This window comes from Anopheles moucheti, chromosome 3 (genome assembly GCF_943734755.1).
Source record: "Anopheles moucheti chromosome 3, idAnoMoucSN_F20_07, whole genome shotgun sequence".
In the NCBI taxonomy this organism is placed as follows: domain Eukaryota; kingdom Metazoa; phylum Arthropoda; class Insecta; order Diptera; family Culicidae; genus Anopheles; species Anopheles moucheti.
In genome coordinates, this window is record NC_069141.1 from 70,258,017 (window position 1) to 70,278,904 (window position 20,888).

At 44.1% G+C, this 20,888-nt stretch overlaps 1 protein-coding gene across 1 annotated transcript; it reads left to right on the forward strand.

The window, feature by feature from the left end:
- The first annotated feature begins 286 nt into the window (after positions 1–286).
- On the forward strand, positions 287–1,476 carry LOC128300377 (uncharacterized). Its single transcript, XM_053036408.1, has 2 exons — positions 287–371; positions 679–1,476. Exon 2 carries the CDS (start codon positions 685–687, stop codon positions 1,183–1,185), a length of 501 nt encoding a protein of 166 aa, XP_052892368.1. The 5' UTR covers positions 287–371; positions 679–684; the 3' UTR covers positions 1,186–1,476.
- Positions 1,477–20,888: the final 19,412 nt, after the last annotated feature.

Genomic DNA, 20,888 nt, shown 5'->3' on the forward strand with positions numbered 1-20,888 from the left:
TTCTCTAATTTTGCGTCTTGACAACTTGACGTAATCCAGAGAGGGCGGAAAAATGCGTACCTATTGTGCGATGTAATTTTTGAATTAAATGATTACATATTCAGCTTTATAGAAATAAGGCTTTAAGAAATGATTATTTCAATAATTTCAAATAAACAAAAGAGAATTAGAATGAAATTAAATCGAAGTATAATTTAAATTAGGCTGCGTACGTTTTCCTCAAACTTCCAACGTAATTTTCTCCATGCAATGTTATTGTCACGAGGCACCCTGTAATCCGTTTGACGTTTCGAACAGCTTTGCGACTTCTGGCGAAACGTCGTTGTTGGATTGAAGTTACGTAAAAATTTGCCTTTTGCTCTAACAAATCTGTAAGTTTTTCGCTAAAACTGTGACAAATTGGTAGTATTTCTGCTGCAACTATATAGTGTATAGTTCTCACAATAGTACATAAGCGATACACGTAAAATACAAATCGATTGCATCGTCGGAATCGTTGTAGCACGTTCGCAAAACTTACCGACCCTGTGTTTTGTTTTGGTTTTGCATCTCCGGTTATTGAACTGAAACTCGTCAAGAATTATTTTGTAGCGGTTAAATTGCAAATTTGTCATTATTAAACACCATCTGTGATATTGTTTCTAAACCTTTCAGTTAACGTGTACTGTTTTCTTTCAGCCAAACATGAGCTTAAAGGCCAATTACTACGACAAGCCGGAGGGCGAAGACCTCTTCGGCAAGATGATCGCCACCAACAAATACGCATTGGCCGGTGGTCTCGGTTGGTCCACGGTCGAAGTGATGATGGTGTCGAAACCGAAGGGATATCTGCCCACCATTGCCCGGTACATGTATTTCACGGGCCCGTTCGTCGGAATGGCCTCGGCCTTTACCGTCGGTACATACGCTGCCAACAAGCTGCGCGGTCAGGATGATGGCTGGAACTACGTTGCCGGTGCGTTTGCGGCTGGCGGTGTGTACGGTGCCTGGAAGCGAAATGTCGTCAGTGGGCTGGTAGCCGGTTTAATTTTCAGTGTTGCGGGCGCTCTCAAGAAGCAATCGGTGGATGAGGGCTGGGAATTTTTCCCCGATGTAAAGAATCACGCCGTCAGCGCGATCAATCCGAACCGTTACGATTTCACCTTGACTCAGGAACGCGAACGGGGATGGACGACCGGCAAGTGAATGTTGAAAATGGATGAATTCGGTTCCGGTTCCGTTGTAAAGCATGTTAGGCAATAAATACTGTGGATACTACGGTGCGTGTACAAGGTTTGGTGCGAGAATTACAAATCGAGTGAACAATCTCACATTCGAACATAGTCTATCAAGGAAGAACTATGTGCAGTACAAGGAATGAAAATCAACAACAGTAGAATATGGAATCCTTCGTTTTAGAACAGAAAATTGAAGCCCGAAAGGATTTTAAGTTTATTATGTGCAAATTCAAATACAATAGAAATATACTATGAGCTACGCAAAGTTATACGATTCAAATGGTACTAACTAAATATGAGATACCTATGGGCCTATGTAGTTGTATACATAGGCCCAGTTTCCTTATGCTAGAGGGGTCTCCGTAGGGTACCACAAAAGGCCTCTGGCGAAATTTGTCCGCACGTATTGTTGGGCATCTTAATCAAATAGGCCGCCTTATTCTGCGGCACATGGTAGTTGTGGATCCAGCGACTTCCGTTTCGCCTCGTCGATACCGTCCTTTCAAACATCCTGTGGTAGATAAACTGCAAGCGACACAGAAAGCAGTGCATTTTAATTCGATCGCCGATCCAGAACTCATCGTGAAGGAGAGAGAAACCGATCAATAAAGGCTTAAAATTCCCGGACCCATCATGGAAGACGTGCATGATTTTGTATTACGATTGTAGTACTTATGTGTCAAGAACTACTTGGTCAAGAGGCTCGATCTTATTATTATCGCATAATGCATTATTTCTCGCACAATGGCATTAATCACGTCTTCCTGTCGGTGTCACATCGCTATCAAACGCATTAGAGTGTGGGGGAAAAGGCAAAACGGATCCTGCATCTCTTTCGTATTTTGCGCCGATGCGTCCGTCGCAAAACGCTCGATCAGAAGCGATGGAATTTTTGGTTTCCGACACCAAGAGAGCATGATCAATGAAGAGGTAGCACAAATTTCCGTACCATGTGGTAGCATTTCATTTAGCTGTACCCTTCCCTCTACCGATCATAGCGCTTGATCCGTCAACTGATCTTTCATCTCTTTCCGTCCGTCCAAACAGTACAGTGCGTACCATAACTATGCACAAGTTTATTTTTATGGAAATAACAATGTGGAATATTTATGGAATATATTTATAAATGGAAGCCTTTCAAACCCACGGACATTTCATGCCGACAAGAGATATGAATATTGGAAAATAACCGAATAATAAACAATACATAATGTCTTCGGAAATAGTGTCACTCCATGTTTCCTACTCCTAATGATTAAAAAACTCAACTGCTGTACAGTTATGACACGCGCTGTAAGAACTGGATGGATGGAACGAGACGGAGGATTCTCCCCACAGTACCTGAGCTATTTACTTTACCGATCGCTCTCCCGAGAGGGTCCTTGTTTGATAGTATGTGTAACTAATGGCCAATAGTAGAAGATCTTTAATTGATCAATAGCATCACAGTGACTGAATCGTGAGCAAGCGATATCGATGTATCATGTACAAACATGGCGGATCCTTGTGCGGATCAGATTGATGTTACCTCCCTTCGTGGATGCTCTCTTGGTGTCAGAAATCACAAAACTTGTCGCTTTTGGCGAGTACGATCGCATACGCGGAGAGACTTCGACGAAAGGATACGTGTGCTCCTCTAGCTTTTGTGAGGTGGACATTAAACACTTACGGTGATTATTTCTTTCCATTTTGCTCTCTGTTGTCCCCCAACAAAGATTGTCATCAAGAAGAAGAATAACCATGTGGGAATGTGGGAATGTGGGAGGCAAACAGTACCGCCAGTCAATCTGCTGATATATGTGATATGTTGTGATATGTGATATTAACATCTATTGTACTGCTCTTTATCCGTATCGTCGTATGCTGAGCGGTGTCCACGTCCTTCGGGCACCGGCACAGCTCAGCTCGTCGGTATATTCATGCAAACTATATACTCAGTATAAAACCGCATGCAGGTGCGATCAGCATCTGCTGGTGGCGACGCTTTTCTTCTAAACGCTTTTACGTACGTACGTGTTTATATGAAGTATTTTGTACACAGTGTTTTTGTGAGTTTATTAAAAGTTTATTTAATAGTTTGATTTTTCGGATCTGAAACGGTAGACGGAGTAGGTGGTCGCCTAGGGTGCCTCGCCCTGTTGGGAGCCCCAAAAATTGTGTGTAGTATTTGTATACATAGGCCCAGTTTCCTTTTGCTAGAGGGGATACAACAAGAGGTCCCTGGCGAAATTTGACCGCGAACTACCCGTAGGATGATTCAAAGTGAGTTCAGGGGCCCCTTCTTACTGCGCCTTTAGCTTTGCCTCATTTCAAGGGCCTCAATGCCCCCCAATTCATCGTATTTTTTTTTTAAATTAGAGGCCCTATTTATAATTCCACCCTGGGCCTCCAAGGTGATTGATCCTCCACTGCGCGACAGTGATGAGTTATATGTCCCATTCGACTAGCTCAAGGTTGAGAATTAGAGCGCTGCTCAAAAAGTTGAATTATTGAATCAATTATATTGCATTGCATCATGGACTAGGCTTCCAGAACTTCCGTCTGCAAAAAAAAGGAAAAAGCTATTTAAAAACAGACAGGGTCACGTAATTTAAATGATGCACATGAAAATTAACACCCAATTGCAGTAATTCACCTTCTTCAACAATCCAACCTGACCTTACGTCAACTGTGCCGTGCACGAGGAACGGGAATTACGTTTCACTTTTCATCCACGGGCAAAGGTGAAAATGGTGGTACTGCATAGTAAGCTTTTCATACCGTAAAACACAAAACCCCCCTTATGACTTCCCCTACGTTTAGAATAATTGAACCCGAACGGTTGAAACTTCGGCCCTCACTTTCCACACAGGCGCGTGGGGTGCAGCGATGCAACCGGAAGTGCAACGAAGCAGAACAACTGGATCCTTCCGCATCCCTAACAGGGTGTGTTTTATGTACACTTTCACGTATTTCTTTTTTTTTCCTACCTAATGTTAATGCACACCACCTCTACCTGTCAGTTCGAAATCGACGAATTTATCAAAGAAAAGGTACCCACCGCATATCTCTCGATCGATTAATTAGTTCTGAAAAGTCTGCGCTTTATCGCGTTTCTAGTTCGGGGTGTAATTGAACTAACACCATTAACATTAGACCTAATTGGTGCTTAAAATGTCACCCACGAAATGGATGGTAAGTCAAGCCGGAACAGTTTTCACACCCTTCCACGGGCAACATGGACAGGTGTCTTCCTTCCGTTAATGACCCAAAACCAACATCAGACAAACCCCTTTCGCTTGCCGTGGTGGTCAATGCACTGTGCAACTCTGGTAAGAATCGGTACCAACAAAACACTAGCGCGGCGCGTTTATCTTTCCGCGATGATCACAGGTCCATCACAGCTAGTGGTAACGACAGTATCACCACCCCTGCCGTAACCGGAAGTTGAACACATTTTTCCCTCCATTTTTCATGTCTCATTCGCGAAATAAAAAGGGCACGTAGAAGAACGTAAACCATGCGCCCCCGAAAATGAATTGTTCCCGCGTGAGTCAGAATGAGCACACCTCACCGGTTGTTCGGAGGGGGAATAAATTGCTGCATCTATACACAGAGTTTAACAGGCCAACGTGAAATGTTCGCTAAGATGCAATTCTACGTACAAAAGTAACATTCTAACTGTACCATACGTACTTTATCAGAATGCAGGACGACTCGTTGAACGGTTGCCGGTTCAATTGATTAAACTGCTGGGTACTGGAATAATAGATTGTTCCTATATATCGCCATATCACAAAGTAAGGTAGACCCATATTAAGATATTACTCCATGGTTTTAAAAAGACCGTTCATGTGAGCTTAAAAGGATTGAAAATAGTCAGATCGTTACTCCAGCAGTATCAGTATATCCAGTGCAAAATCAGGTGTGACGTTACATGTAAATAAATTAATTTAGTTATTGAAGAAATGTCCATCTAACTAGCCAGCGTAGCCTTGTAACCGACGCTGAACAGCTAGTTGAATCAAACTTCGAAGAATCGTCCCGGGAAGCGGAAGACCCAGCGTGAGCTCGTTATTTATTCACCTTGATGGGTATATTGAACCCCTTTTTTCGGAATCAGGCAGAGAATCCTTTCCCGGTATCTGTTGTCCCCATGTGCTGGTGTGTCAATAAAAACGTGTTCCGATGAGCCAAAGTGGGGTGCGTCTACCTAATGCGCAAGAAAGATCAATGCGCACTGTTATGCAAAATATTTCAGAGGATGGTAGTTAACCAGACGGTACGAAGATACTACTGCTTCAGCTCATGTATTATGGTTCATGAGTAAAAAAGAAGACGGATGGCTTGCCTTATCGGTGAACCCCCCTGCCTGACGGGTGATGTATGCGATATCGCTTATCAGATAGGGGTGTATTCCATGCATTGCATTGCAAGTTGTGAAGTAACGTCGTTCTACTATGAAGAAAAAGAATTAGAACATCATTGGGCAACCGTTTGATTGGAGAGGCTTTAGAAATATTCGATTACACACACAATGAATGTTATCGTCGATCAAGAAATTGAGTTCGAGCGATCCAGTTTGCATTCAGCAGAAACTATTGTACATGGAAAACCTCTTTACGCTAAAGCACCTAATGTGTATAACAGTGTGTAGAGATCTTTGTAGACATTTAGACGTTAGCAGTGCATTCCATACGGTAAGTAAGCGCAAAAGCAAACTAAAAGCGCGTCTGATTGTTTTAAATTTACCACAAAACAAAAGCTCCAAATCTATACCACTTGCAGTAGAGTGCATCCACATGTCTATCTTGCAGCTAGATCGTGATGTGATCGCGACATGCATGTCCCGTTTGAAGGTTAGCGGCTTCCACCATTGTGTGCCTCCCGCGTGTCAAGATGGACAATTTGAAAGCCGTACCAAACAAAAGGGAGCTTTTACTGTTCAACGCATCTCGCTGCCACCATTCCCCGGGGTTTGGGGCAGCCATTGAACCAAGCCCATAAATCACCATAGTAGGCCTACTACCGGTTTTTTTCTTCTATTAGCTGTGCTTTTGTGGATCTGCTTCGGGGAGTGGAACGGGATCATGGGCATACATCACCTGGGGGGCTTTATTAGATCTCGCTGGAAGAAATGTGATGATTTACGAAAACTCACCCCTATAGACATAAAATTTCGGCAGGTAGAGGGATGTTTTGTTTGGACAGCTACTGTTGACGTAAAAATGGCTCCAATAAGTTCGCTCCACAGCGCAGCAGTAGCGCCACCGACGAATCTGTGACAAATTGCCAGCATTTCCGGTAGTCCACCATTCGGTCTGAATGAAGGTGTGGCACACTGAAGGGTTTATATGAGTTTTTTTAGGCTGTTTGTTTGTTGTATGATTAACGGGAAGGAGGGATATGAAGCGGGGGAAAATATCGTCACCCACACCCGTGAAAGATATGGTTCGAAACACGGATGACCAACTCCTGAACTCCACGAGCGAGAGAGAGAGAGAGGAGTGTGCCACATCACGATGGGAACTTTTCCCTTCCCCAGCACCGGTGGCGTTTGCATTCAAGCGTGATGCAACGGCATCGTACACCCGAACGAACGGATCTACGGGCACACACACACACACAGAGTCCGATACGTAAATCTATACCCTGTTTTTTTTGGGTGAAACATTTACAAAACATGATTAAAATGCACAGCGCATACAACGGCCGGTACCCGGTTGCGGATGGGTGCATACCTTGCGAAACCCCCTTCTGTTCGTGGAGTCTCTAAATTCGGGAGTTTCCATAGCATGGATGGCTGGGTGGGAAAAACATAACTGAGCCGTTTGGTCCACACACTCGGTTTGCGAATGGAATCAAATAAATGGATCATTGGAATCGTTAAGTTCGCGAAAATTAAATGAGCCACCGTCAGATACTGGAGCCTAATTTTATCTCAATTATTCGGCGTACTGGTACTGCGGGGTACGTTAAGACTCGTGGGAACTTTGTAACTATGGGGTGGTAGATGCATATTTCATGATATCGTAAGGCACTTGTTGCTGTCTAGAGGCTGGGTTTTAATCATGTTCGTTAGGCTTCGAGTGTGGAAAATAAACTTTCTTGAACTTCAAATACAAATATCTGGCAGACACATTTCGCTACTGTTCTCGAGAGCACGGTAATTTAAAGTTCCCTAAAATTCTATATCAGAAGACTGTGCCTGTAGTAACAAATGAGGCTTAACTCTAACGACCCAGTAATCACTAATCAATATGTTTTGAAGTCCTGTTAGACGTATCCCTGTTGAAGTATTGCTAACCTAACCAACTAACCCCTAAACCTATTTGCGACTTCTACCACAAACATTAGATTTACGGTGAACTAATGCCAATAAAGTCATTAAACAATAAATTGTGTTACTTAACTATGTTCTTTCCATGCATCATTCGATAACTTCCCGAATCGATTCCCTTAATCTATTTAAATTATTGACCAAAAATTAAGAACATGAAAGGAACAAACCACTCGCCGGAAGGGAAATTCCTTATTAGGGACACCGCTAGAACGTTACCAAATTCGTGTTCATCATCCACAGTTAGGATGCTCATTAAATGAACGACACGGACGCAACCAGCCGATGGAGTTTGTTCCCTGGAGGAACACACAAAACGACCGGCCTGGGAACTGGCGTGATTCTGAAACGGTCCGCTTTCAGTTAGATACTTCCAATGGTGCAGAAGAAGCACCAACATATCCTTCCTTCTCACGTGCCCTAATTGGTCTTTATTGGGTTGGGAGATGGTATGGGAATGGGGAGGACCCAAATCCCTGCGCGAAAGCACATCAAAGGGTAAGGAAAACCGGATGCATTTACCGATTAGTCCGATAAAGGTTCAAAATTGTAAAGATGTTTTAAAAGTTAATGAGTTACTTCATTCTGACGATGGGAATGTTTAGTTCTGGATGTGGATGTGTTTCTTAAGATTATGTATCGCTTCTTAGATCAAGTCGCTAAGGTAGTTACTATTTTACAATGTTTCCGGTACCACATTGTAGCAAAGCTGCAATGCAAATGGACTTTGCCATCTCGTTTCCCACCGGCCATGCAAACCGGAAGTAACGCACTCATCGGTTCCGCGCGACACGCTCGCTAAAGTGCTGCAAAGCAATGCCATTCTGCAGGAAGTGACCGTCTGGTCGGTGGGATTGCTGTGTGGCAGCAGATTGCGAACGGGCGAAAAGCAGGCTAGTGTGGAATTAAACACAAAACAACCACCACCATCCTCACCGGTGCGCGGACGGTGGCAACGCAGCTGCAACGATCCAACGATCACAACCCTCACCGTGACCATTTTTCTTTCCAACAACCTTCATCAGTATTCGATTGCACGTCGGAACAGAGCGGTCCAAACTGAGAATAATACACACCGAAACTACAAAAAAGCATGAAATAATACGAAATCTACCTGGAAGCTGAGATGCGATCAAGGTGAGACGATCTTTGGAAAAGAAATTTAAGAAAAAAAAAAACACACACGTGCACACACAGGGAGATTACTTATACGTTTTTTTGGAAGGTTCAGCTGGGATCTTGCGTCTTCGGAAGATCCTCTACCGTACGTGTATGTGTGCGTGTATAGAAGTTGAGAAACAAATGGGCGAAGGTAAGGACGCTACCGGCACGAAACAGATTAACTGCTGACGCTCTGCGAGATGTAGTGAAGGAGGAATTCGAACTACAACCTGCTGCTGCTGCTGCTGCTGCTGTTGTTGTCCGTTGCCTTGCCCCGATCATGTGTGTAGGAGGGTTCGCTTAAACTCGCCCAACATGCCTGCAAGGATAGGCCATGTGTTAACGTCCGGAGCTAGCCACCACGATTTTTGAAGTGTTTTTACTTCCTCTATATTCCTGCCTGTTTTACAGCAACACATGAAACGCGGCACAGTGCACGAAACTCTAGGGTGAGACTCTCCAGGGACTGAAAAAGAAGTAAGAGAGAGAGAAAAAAATCGTTGTATTCAATTGGCCACGCGAACACTTTCAAGAAGGATATTGCTGCCTTTCATGCTTTCTATTACCACCGCGGGTCCAATTTCAACTTTCCAACTTCCCTGCCGATGCGCATTCCGGGACTTTTGCTATACTTCCTCCGCCTGGGAACCACCCCAGTGGTAATTCGATCACATCACACTGGCATGTAAAAATGTAATTCAGCGTGTCCTGCATTTTGTTTTTTTTTTTGAGAAAAGCAGCGCCCGGATGGTACTGATGTACACAAAAAAAAACCTTATTACATAATACCTGCCGCCTCAGGGTACTGCCTGACTTCAGTTCTCCAAATCAAATACTTACGCCCTTATCGATAAGTTATCGTACAAAGTGCTGTCCAGCGCGAAGGAGGCGATTAAGGTTACTTGAAACAATACCAAAAAAAAACCCGCTTCAATATTTGTGCGGCCGAAAATTGATACGTTCCCCTTCATATGCTGCGCAACAGCACGCATTTACCCTAACTTTAAGCGTAGTTGTACATGTTATTCTATATTTAAAATAATACACCAACAACATCGTGCAGATGTTTTGGTGAAGTAAATGAACTCTCTTTTTATCTGGTAAAACAAAATGATGGTACGCATATAGTCAGGTGTAATGTGTAGATTGATTAAATTTTAATCTCAGTGATAAATTCTAGGCTGCCGATAATGGACGGCTTTACAGGCCTAATAAGATATTGTTTTATTAGGCATGGCCATTAACAGACGAACCCACATGTGGGATACACAGGTTTCTATACTAATTGAATTGTGATTCTAAGCACAGAAGAAAATCTTGGCTCATATGTTTCGTTTCATTTTAGGACGTAAGCTTCGATGAAAGAAAACGACAGTGAACGGCGATGATGAATGATTCATCCAGGTATGATTAGTTAATAAATCATTACGTGCTTTAAGTGGTTAAGATCGTTTTACAAAGCTTCGTGCAACACTCGTGCTAGTTAAATCGCTAGTTTATGCGTCAGTTATACAACATCATTGTGCTGTTATACTATGGCAAGTTCAATTTGTTGCTAAAGTGTTGCAGATGCGTTTCATGCGGTAGTTGGTGCAGGGCAAAACATGATACAAATATGTGATCAGATCAGGTGTGGCCTTTTGCTACTCTGTAACAATATTTAAGGGTTAGTAACATAATTCTCACTGATGGGCACTCCCCGAAAAGGCTTTTGAAATCCCGTTGATAAGACATTTTCGTTGAAATTGAAACTTCTGTGTATGATAGACAAGTTCGAGGAATCGGTTTTATCGATCGGACGGTTAGTATCAGCAGATCAAACGTCATACTACCGAACTGCACTGCTTTCCCTGGGCTGGGGTGCCGTCATAAGACACGCCCCGATGATAAAAATTAAGAATGATATGACAGTGTCCGGCGGGAGTCACTTCGCTTGCGAGAGTTACGTACAAAAGAAGCAAAAAAAAAACGCTATTTGAAATCGTCAAATTAAGCAAGTTAGGGGATTCCATCCATTGACAACTTGACATCTGTTACTATTGCAAATCAAGCACGACCCAAACTGATGAGTTATGTCCCACGCCGCGTACATATTCGACAACCCTCAGGATGCCGACCCGCCTCTCCGGCGGCGAAACAGTGTGACAAATTTATTGGACTTTTAATTGCACTTTAATGGGTTTGCAAACATGATAGGCTACGTACGACGGGTGCCTACGAGGTGGAGAGGGTTGTTATTATTTTCCCTTTGCCCTGCTCGAACGAGCCGGAACCACAGACAAACAGCTGGAATAGCATCGCGCCGCCTCAAAACGAGTGGTCAAGAGTGGCGATTTTCCGCAGCTGGAAATGGGCTGTCGAAGCGCACACCCATCGGAGCGACCCCAGTTAATGTACAGAGGTAGCAACGACGAGACGAGCCGAGTGTCGGTCCCACTGTCTAGCAAAAGCAGCGGGGGCGAAAAGGTTGTTAATCGGTTGATAGGTTTATTGCAGATGGAAGATTTTCACAGAGCTCGTCAAATTTATGAACCAAACGCGCTGTGCCCGGCCGACTCCTGGTCCCCTTTGTCCCTCGCTAACACGAAATTCGACACCGTGCATCATCAGCGTCATGTGCGGCATCGCATCTTTGAGATCGCCCATTTGAACGTTGTTGTTGTTTGTTCGGTTCGGTTTTGGGGTTTGTTGCCGGCGTTTTGTGTGGTTTATAGTTTTGTGAAGTCTTTTCCAATTTCCGCTCGCAATCGGGTGGGTTGATTTATTGCTTCCGATCCTCCCGTCCGGATCTATTGACAACAGTATAATGTACTCTCCTTCGAAACTCCCAAACCGGGCTTGGATAAATATTATTTTTCCTTTCCTCTCAATTGAAGAGGGCTGGCGCAATGAAAATCTTGATTTGTTTGTCCAATCTTCTATGGCTGTCTGTGGAGGAAACGAACCAAGCGCACATCCCTTCGGCCTAGCGCCTATTACAATAGAGGATCCGGAATCATGAATTTGTATGCAATTTCCATCCTTATTTGCTTGTCCTCTGTTTGTCTAGTTCTAGAAGGGGTTACCACCGTATTGTATCACTCGAATGGAATATGCTGAGCATTTAAAAAAAGAACTCCAGAGAAAGAAGAAAAACCATTTCTAGTTCTCCGTTTCGGTAAGATTAATGTGCGACACAGGGATTACCATTGTTCAAACATTGATACACTTGCCAGCCACGCACACACACACACACTTTGGCCCGGGTTCATGGGGGTTTGGTTGGAAAATTTATCGCTTGCAGCACTGCACAAGATATTCGACCCGAGGGCGCCCTCCATCAACCACAAACACACACAACCACACCAGCTTTAATCTTCCGTTGTAAAGAAGCATTTAAAAAGCAATGATATCTAATGTGTTTCTCATTACTCAGCCCAACCTTATGGGTCTTGACTTGCGATTCCGAGGGGCTTTGCTACTTAGCTGCATACTAAGCAAACTCCCGGGTTTTCGGTCTCCGGGAGGAACCACCACCAATACCAATTACCCATGCGGATGGTAATCATTCAGGGAGCACGAAGGGAACAAAATTAAATTGCACCCGAAAAAAAAGGGGGTACCATCCATGGGCCCGCGCGCGAGTAAACATAACAACGAGAAATTAATTAAATCTTTGAGACGCACACATCGAGTACGCGGGCACATACGCATGGGCGCGAGCGTGTGCGATCGGACCCCTCGGTTTTTCAATGGGGGTTTAATATTTCTCCGTGGTTTGGCAGCCTCGCCTCGTGAAGGGTGAGAAGCAACGCATCCGTAAATCAAAGACGCGGTTTAAAGCGAACAGCAACCGGCGAAGTGTCGGAGAACGGATTGTGAGCAGTGGTTTTGTGCGCTGCGGTGGAAAGATGGAAACCCGACAGTTTCCATCTTCTTGCGGCGTACAAATGGGTTGTTTGTGGTGGTTCTCATCAGCGGTAGCCCGGGAGTAGCTTTCGGGGTTTCCATTTCACTTTCCTGAGCGATCATCCCATGCTCAAGATCGCGAAGAAGCGATGATCTATCATGTCACGGCGTAGGGAGAGCGGTTATAACAGTAGTTCCTCTTGAAACATGTTACACAATGTTAGCCGTATTTTTCATGCAATGAAGCAAACTCCCATAAGCGTTTTACGATTTTCGACCGTTTAGGTCCCTTTTGGGTTTGTGGGAGAATCGAGGTACGAGTTGTGAAGATCGATTTTGTTCAATAAATTCTAATATCCAGCCTCCTCACTTTCCCGCGTACCGTAGAGCAATCACTTCCAATCAATCTTCCAGTCCTTCTGTTATGGTGATTATAAGTTTAGTTTGTTCTTCTTAAACGCCTTCCCGCATTAAATTGAAACACCGTCCGATAAAAGCTGCTTGCCGTGATTGTACCAGCAGATTTTGTGATTTCACCAATCAAAGCCTGCTTGTTGTGTTAGCGGCGGAGTGTGTTAACTTTAAACCATCACACCATTCGGTGTTGTCAGCCGATGCGATCTTCTCCAGTTTGCTCTGATTGATGCAGCTGATTAATTAACAATTACCTAATGACGCTTTCTGTTGCCATTTCTTCCCCCTCACCATGCACCGCACATTTTAAGGTCGACGGGCAGCAAGCGACCCTTTGGCTGCGTGTAGAATGACACACGACACAAAGAATCCGTTTCATTCGCTCGTCGCACGCAAATCATCGGACTGTTTGGTGGGTCGTATGGTCGCTGTGTACTAGCGACCGCATACGGACCGCATGATGGTACGCACCGACACGTTAATTGCAATTGCATGCAGCGTTGGAGACTTACTGCGCGCGGCTGAGGTTCTCGGGCAAGAGCGCGGTGCTTGTCGTGCTAAATTGTCCCCCCCCCCACCATGGGTTTGATTTACGTTAACGATCGGTGCGTAAATCAACCGGGCTGGGTGACATCTTGTAGTTTCATCGCAGACGGGATCGAATGGCGTAAAATGGACGGCTTCGATCGAAACCAATGTGGAATATGAGTGAACTCGTTCGTTTGCCGAGCGCTACCCGTACGGCACACGTTTCTCGGTCGGTTGGTGATGTAAAGTACCAAAAATCTTACCATAAATTAAAATTTACGATCAGCTGCCGCGATCGCACACAGCAGCATAATGACATCATTGTTTCGGACCGGGCCGTGAGTGCGATCGTTGAAACCATGCTGGATCACTTATTCCTCTGCACGATCTCGTGGTACGCCAACGGTCTTCAGTAGATTCATTTTAAACTCCCATTTTTGTGTGCGATACACCAGTGTTACGGCTGGAAAATAGGAAGCAAAACAAAAAAAAAACGAAATGAGAAATTTCTTACGGATATATAAGATTGATTCCGTCTGCAGACCGCGAAACCGTGGATCGCAAGCGATCGCTTTGAAACGTGCCCCGTGGAGCAAGTTTCCAATTCGCTCCGGTGCCATGAACAATTTCTTAATTATTTCTACTCACACCCAGTTGCTACAGCGTTCAGCTCCACATATGCTGAGAAGGAAGTAATCCCTCTTTCTTGGCTAGCGTCCCGCATGCTGGTTGCATGTTCTTAACAGTTGCAATGTGGATCCGGTTGGTGTGTGCTGTTGCTGTTGATCGCGATCGCGTTTCCCAGCAACCGGAACTCGTTGACGCCTCGTTATTTTGGATGCATTTTCTGCCACGCATTTTCCGTAACGGTAGCATTAGTCGCAGCTGGTGACAGAATCGCAGTTTGCCTTTCCTCCATTTGTTTCCTTTTTTTTGCAGCGCGTCTGAAAGTATGTCGTGCATCAACGCAACGCAAGATCTTTGCTGCACATTCTCCGACGGCCGCTTGGGTTGTTTGCGTAGCAAAACCATGCTCTCCATGTAGTACTGCTGCTGTTGGTGCCCGGTGGTGTATGCTTTCTTAGCTCCGTGTGGATGCTTATGCCTTTGCGCCGAGAGAACACATCTTGGCCTTTTTTTTTCCTCGTTTGTTTCATTATTTTGCGGTTCTTTTATAGGTTTCGATTCGGCCGCTACAATGTGATGCAGCACGATGCGGGGACGGGGGCAGATGGAAAGGTTGGCGACGGTTCGTTAGTTATGAAAATGATGATGCACGCAATTGCAAATCATGCACGGCTTGTTAGCCCTCGCCAAACCATATCCTTGAGCTAATTTAGTCGAATAGAAAGTGAAGAGGACCCGGGGTGCCGTTACACGTTGACCTCCAGTACAGTATGAGCCAGACATCTCCTTGTTGGGCGCTTTGTAGATATTCTTCTCGAGAATATTGCTTGCTATGAATGAAATTAATTAGCGCATAAATAAGCTAATAAAGATTTCTCTTCTTCACAAACGAAGCTCACCTCTATAGTAGTGATGAGAATTTCGTTCCGAACCCCTACTAGGTTCGTTCGTCTTGCGAAGATTATATTGCGTTAATGTTTACTGCTGTTACTCTTGCTCATAGCTTTGGCAGAATGTAAGAATGGGTTCAATGAACTTTTGCAAAATTCAGACACCTTTTCATAGTATCAAGGATAGTCTTGAATTCCATTTGCATGGTTGATTGTTTAAACGACAGGACTACCGATTGTCGCTTAAGATACTTTAATACAACACGCTTATAAAACATAAACACGCTCATTAATGGTTCTAGTTGCGATCGGGCTGTACTATTAAATCATTAATTATACGTGTTATTTTCCAAAATGTGAAAAGATCAATCGATCTAGCCATACTATTTATTTCTCTTCTTCTGCACTTTGTTTGTTTGAAATTCATCTTCGAGTTATGGTATTAGCAAATATGTAAAAATCATATCATACAGGAATATTTTAATTTTCTCGTGAAAGTAAGTTACTATTAGGTTCGTAACCTAGGAGCTAAGAACCTACTAGGTTTGAATCGTTCCATTAAAAAAAGAAATTGGTCCCGTTTCGTTCCGAATGGAACTTTCCCATCACTACTCTAAATGAGCTTTATGGATATTCGGTAATATAGAGGGTTTTTTTTCGCAGCCCCTTACAAAAATCCTCCATGATCACATACTCTTTGTGCTAGGTACATCTTATGATCTTACCAGAGCAAACGAAAAAAAAATCCACATCCATGATGCTAACCCTCATAAAACATAACCCTCGTTAGGTACGCCACCAGCGGTTCACAGGAATGCACCGACGAAATGCAGCACTGTACAACAAGAAATGCATCTTCATTCTCTTTTCTCACGGTTTTTTATACTCCGATCTGGCGTAGTTTTGCAACCTTTTCCGCGCCCGTCCCCTCGCTTGCTGGTAAGTTTTGCACATTTTCAGGATGAGGAATTTCCCAAAGGTCACCTACCCTTAAACTTTCTTCATCTGCCCGAATTTCATTGCTCCAGGAAAGGGAGTTTTTTTTAAAATATTCCATCTCAAGGGGACTGCGTACCTGCAATGCCAATTCAGTCCCCAACAAATTGACCTTTTTTTTCTAAATTTGGGACAAAGTAATGGGTAAAGAGTTTACGCTAAAAAAGCAAAACCATTCGCCCAACATCCACGCGGAATAATATTTGTGCATTCGACCGGAGGCCTTCAGTAAACAAACAATGTATTTCGTTTGTTTAGTGTGTTTGTTTAGCTTTCTCGATTCGGCCACAGTTCGGCCAATATACGCGTGGTAATGGCGTACCCAAAAAAAAAATGCTATTCTGAACGTTTCCTGGCGTTTGAAAGCTTGTTGCTAATACGGGGTTTGTTGTTTCGGTCAATCCAACAACACACACACGACCTAAAACCTCAAAACCGTTACCAACGCTTAGCGGTTACGATTTTAAATCGTTCTTCCCTTGTGAGAAGTTCTTCAACTTTTCTTCAGCGTGGACGCCATTCGCGCTGCAGTTGGCCGTAAAAAGGAACGAGGGAAATGCGATAAACACATACATACTTGCCAGCAACGTTGGAATGGAGTTTAAATATTTACTATTTCTGCTATCTATCAGCCCTATTTTTACCATTAAAGTGGCATTCTTTAGGCATGCGTACCATGCCTAGCCTTGCAACACAACCCATCGACCTACGGTAACGCTTGTTTGGACAATTATCCTAACGCTGTGAAGCGTCCGTTCGCTTCATTTGTAGCACGGATCGGTTTGCCTGCAGTGTGTTTACAAACTGTAGATAAGGTACTGGCTGGAGACAGCTGGCAGTAGTGTTTTACCAAACTCAAGTCAATAACGATCGCGGTTATTTTATCAATTTATCACTAGCAAACATCAAACCCACCATCCATACACCCATGAAGTAAATATCAACCGAAACTACCGAACCAATCCATCAATCAACGTTGAATTGAAAATGGACGATTAAAAGCAAAACTTTTCTCACTTTCCTTTACTGCTAAGGGGTGGGTCCGAGTATGACACAAGTGAATCTAGGCTACTCTCTTCAAACAAATCGTCTCGCACACGTCGCGGTGTTTGTCTATGCTTACCGAATGACCCAAATGCCCTCCCAATTATTTGATTGAATCTCGTACATGTTTGGAGGCGTACGACCAACACACGGAGAGCACGGAGCGAGGGAAGATGTAACCTTCCTACGAATGTGCAATAAAAAATTGTGCTCACGTATGGACAGAACGATCAGCATTAGAAAGGCAGATCACACTTCTAATAAACCCTATTGGTGCCTCCTTAAGAATGGTGCCCTCTTTTCAATTTGGTTTGGTTTCACAAACTCACAAAGATCACAAATTTCGCTTTGCTAACGGTCACAAATCGTAGTCCAAGATCGCTAGGTTCCGACGCTGGTCGGAAATGCTGCAAACGACAGCAAACTCGTTTCATATCTTGCAACCCCCGACCGGGTGGTGGGGATGCCAGTCGGCGTCGCCAGCATCGCTGTGTGCCCTTGAGTGGTCCAGCTCCATTGCATCCCACCGCACGGGGAATGCGCTGTCTCAGTGGAATGCATTGCATTCCTGCCGCCTGCCTTTATACTTGGCTCACCGTGACTGCTTTGTCCCCACCAACACCGGGGACCGGTAATCTTCCGTACCCTTACCGTTTGCGACAAGAAAGATTCATTAAGCCGGAGCCGGCGGAGGTCGGCTGGATACGGTACGAAGTAAGATCCCGCGGTAACTTACACACAGACACACGGTCGAATCAATCGCATGTTGCCATTTAAATCAGTGACCACCACCAAGCAGTGTTGGTGTAGCACCAACACTATAAATGAAGGACCGATAAGATGGGGGACGGGAGGACAAACAACGAATAGTAAAATTCAATTACGTACCGTGCGTGTTTGTATTGGTGATGTGCGTATACGATCGCCATTACTCATCTGCATGACGCGGAATCTGCGTCCAATGCGCGGTCGGAAAAAGGGTGTTTCCCGCTAAACGGGAGAACAACCTACGGCGAAAACAAAAAAAAAACAACAACAAAAGCTTCTTAAACCATTCGTGAATGACGATGACTCATCGTGGTGGTAGTCAACCTTCGGAAAGACTACCCCACCCTAAAGGGGAACTCGAAGTTCTTGGAAGTGATCAGCCTCGAACACTTTGATGATGATCGTTCATTCGGGTTTCATTGATGAGGTCGAAAAGTCGCACCGAATGCGATTCGTCTCGAAGGTGCTGGAGGTGTTTCGAGTTAATGAAGATCTCTCTCTCTCTCTAGCAAAGCATCGACCAGAAATGCTACGGGGGAAATAATCCGTCGGTTCCAGAATGCCTCTTTACGTGTTTGGCGGTGGTGTTGAAATATCTATTGGTTTCACTTTTTAAACAAATTGCCAATGAAAGAAGCGAAGATCGAGACTGCTCCGTAAGACCGGGAGGCCGACCAAGTTTCCGGCCCGGTTGTAAGGAAAGGAGATAAAGGAAAGGAGACAAAAAAAAAGGAGGGAGAAAGGTGTGAAAAATTCAAACGAAACGAACCCCAGCGGAAGTGGATGCATTGGGAATGAAAGTAAACAAAAAGTGAGAGATAACAACAGCAACAGCAGCAAAAAACAACCAACCAATCAATCAAGCAATTCGAATCAGTTACCGGTGGCCGGTTCAGCCGAGTTGTTTGATCAATTTCGAGCCACAACAATCAATGCTGCGATAGCATTTTTTTTTCCTTCCATACGATTCATTCCACTGAACTGAACCGACCCTCGGAGGGAGGCTGCGGAGGTGCTTTCGTTTTGCAGACAACCGACCGATCGTGGAGCCGTCATCTCGTGAATGCGCGTGCTCCACTTTTGCCAACTCCCGGAGTACAACAACGGCAACACGCAACACAATTTCAATTGCAATACGGACCCAAATGTACAGACACAGTCCAAAAAAACAGCTGTGTCTTACCGTGCTTGCACGATCCGTAACACAGTGAAACGTTCAATTGGCAAGCGAAAGTGTACTGTGGATTGTTTTAGAAACAATTGCTGCACTCTCAGTCTGAGAGGTCCGATGCATATTTCGTGTGTGAAACAAGGTTCGGTTCTTTCGTTTATAGACAGAAGTTCAGATTAGCATTAACATACATCTTATAATTTGTTTATACGCTGCGCGCCGGTTTGTATGACAGCAAGCTGAGCGTTAATAAACAAGCTCCATCAGGTCACGAATCGTATGACATCGATACCGCTATTTTACACCAACCCGGCCAGGGAAACGACCAAGACGTATAGGTTTCAATCGGAGAAAAAAAATAATTACACAAACAAATAATCACAGACCAATAGTTCCCTTCAGGTTTGCGGTTAATAATAACAAGCGCGACATCATCCACTCGGCCGGGAACAGAAAACCGATATGCCCCGTGTGGCTGGCCATCTCACAATGTGTTTTGTTCTTCCCGGCCACGGCACCAGTTATTGATGGAGCGTGATGGTTAAGTTCGCCCGTTTCTGGCATAACGATATTTGAGCTCCCTGTGCACAGTTGCACACAGTTGACATTCAGCAAACCCTTAGGGCGTGGAGCAGCTATCCACTAAAGGGGGACTTACTACTGTCCATTTACCTTCACATTTTCAAATCGTTCCATCTTGCTGGCCGTGAAGCTGCCAGACGATCAATGGGCAAGCTAGCGCTTGGCCATATTACTCCGATTTCTGCTGGTAAAGTTCGAGTGAGTGTGCTAACAATATAGAGAGATTCTGTATGATCGTGAACTGCTATTGAAAACGATATTGTAGCAATCTGTAACGTCTAAGAACACAAGTTTAGTGAACCTATACATTGCGGTCCATACAAGAATCACTTTTCTTTTGAGCAGAATCTTTCACCTGATTCTTTAGCATGGAGTCATTTAAAGCAGATATCGACTCCCACAGGATTAATGAATCCAAAGAGCAGTGGAGGATCAAACTTTTTGGAGATCCCTTGGCAACTGATGACGGGGTGCAAAGCGAACAAGCACCTTTTAGACCATGAATCTTGGATGAGTTATGAATCTTTTTAATAGAGTTTTATTCAAATTCATTAATCCGAATCAGATCTCCCACTAGTCTAGATGTCTGCATTGACGGATTCAGCTGTACATGCTGGGGGATTTTTTGAAAGAATTACTGATGGACTAAACCTTTTCCATTTTGTTTATTAAAGTCCATCATGACTTATAGAAGTAGGCTTTCGAAATATCTGAATCACAAAAAAGGCCACCTTCTTCCGATGGGCAATGTTGCTTTAAAGTTAAATTACTGGAGCTTTGCCAAAATATCCAATTCATTGTTCCAATATTTTGTCAACAATTTTACTCCAGTTACGGTGCGATCTGCCCATCTATTGTTCATTAAAAAGCTAGCCAAGCATCGAGAGCGGTTCAATAATCAAATACAAATAGGAAAGCATTACTTTACATCGTAAATTTCTATCTTGTATTATCCTTTGTTTAGCAAATAACTTATTTCTGCCTGATGTGCTGATGGCCATCCTCATACATCTGGTTAATGTTTCGTGAGTATGAAGAGGTTCAAACCAGCATGTGTTTCAATAGCGTACGGACCAATATTGACGCCTCGCTAGATCTAAACAAACGAACTTCGTTTTAGGCTAACGGTTCGCAGACAACCGTCAAGTACAAGTTTTGAGCCGAAACGGTTCTGGAAATTTTCTTGAAGTGCGGCCGATCTTGTTCGCAAGAATTGCTTACTCCCTCTCCATGAGTCAAGAAGCGTTTTGCTGAACAAGTCAAATGAACCACACAAAAACCTC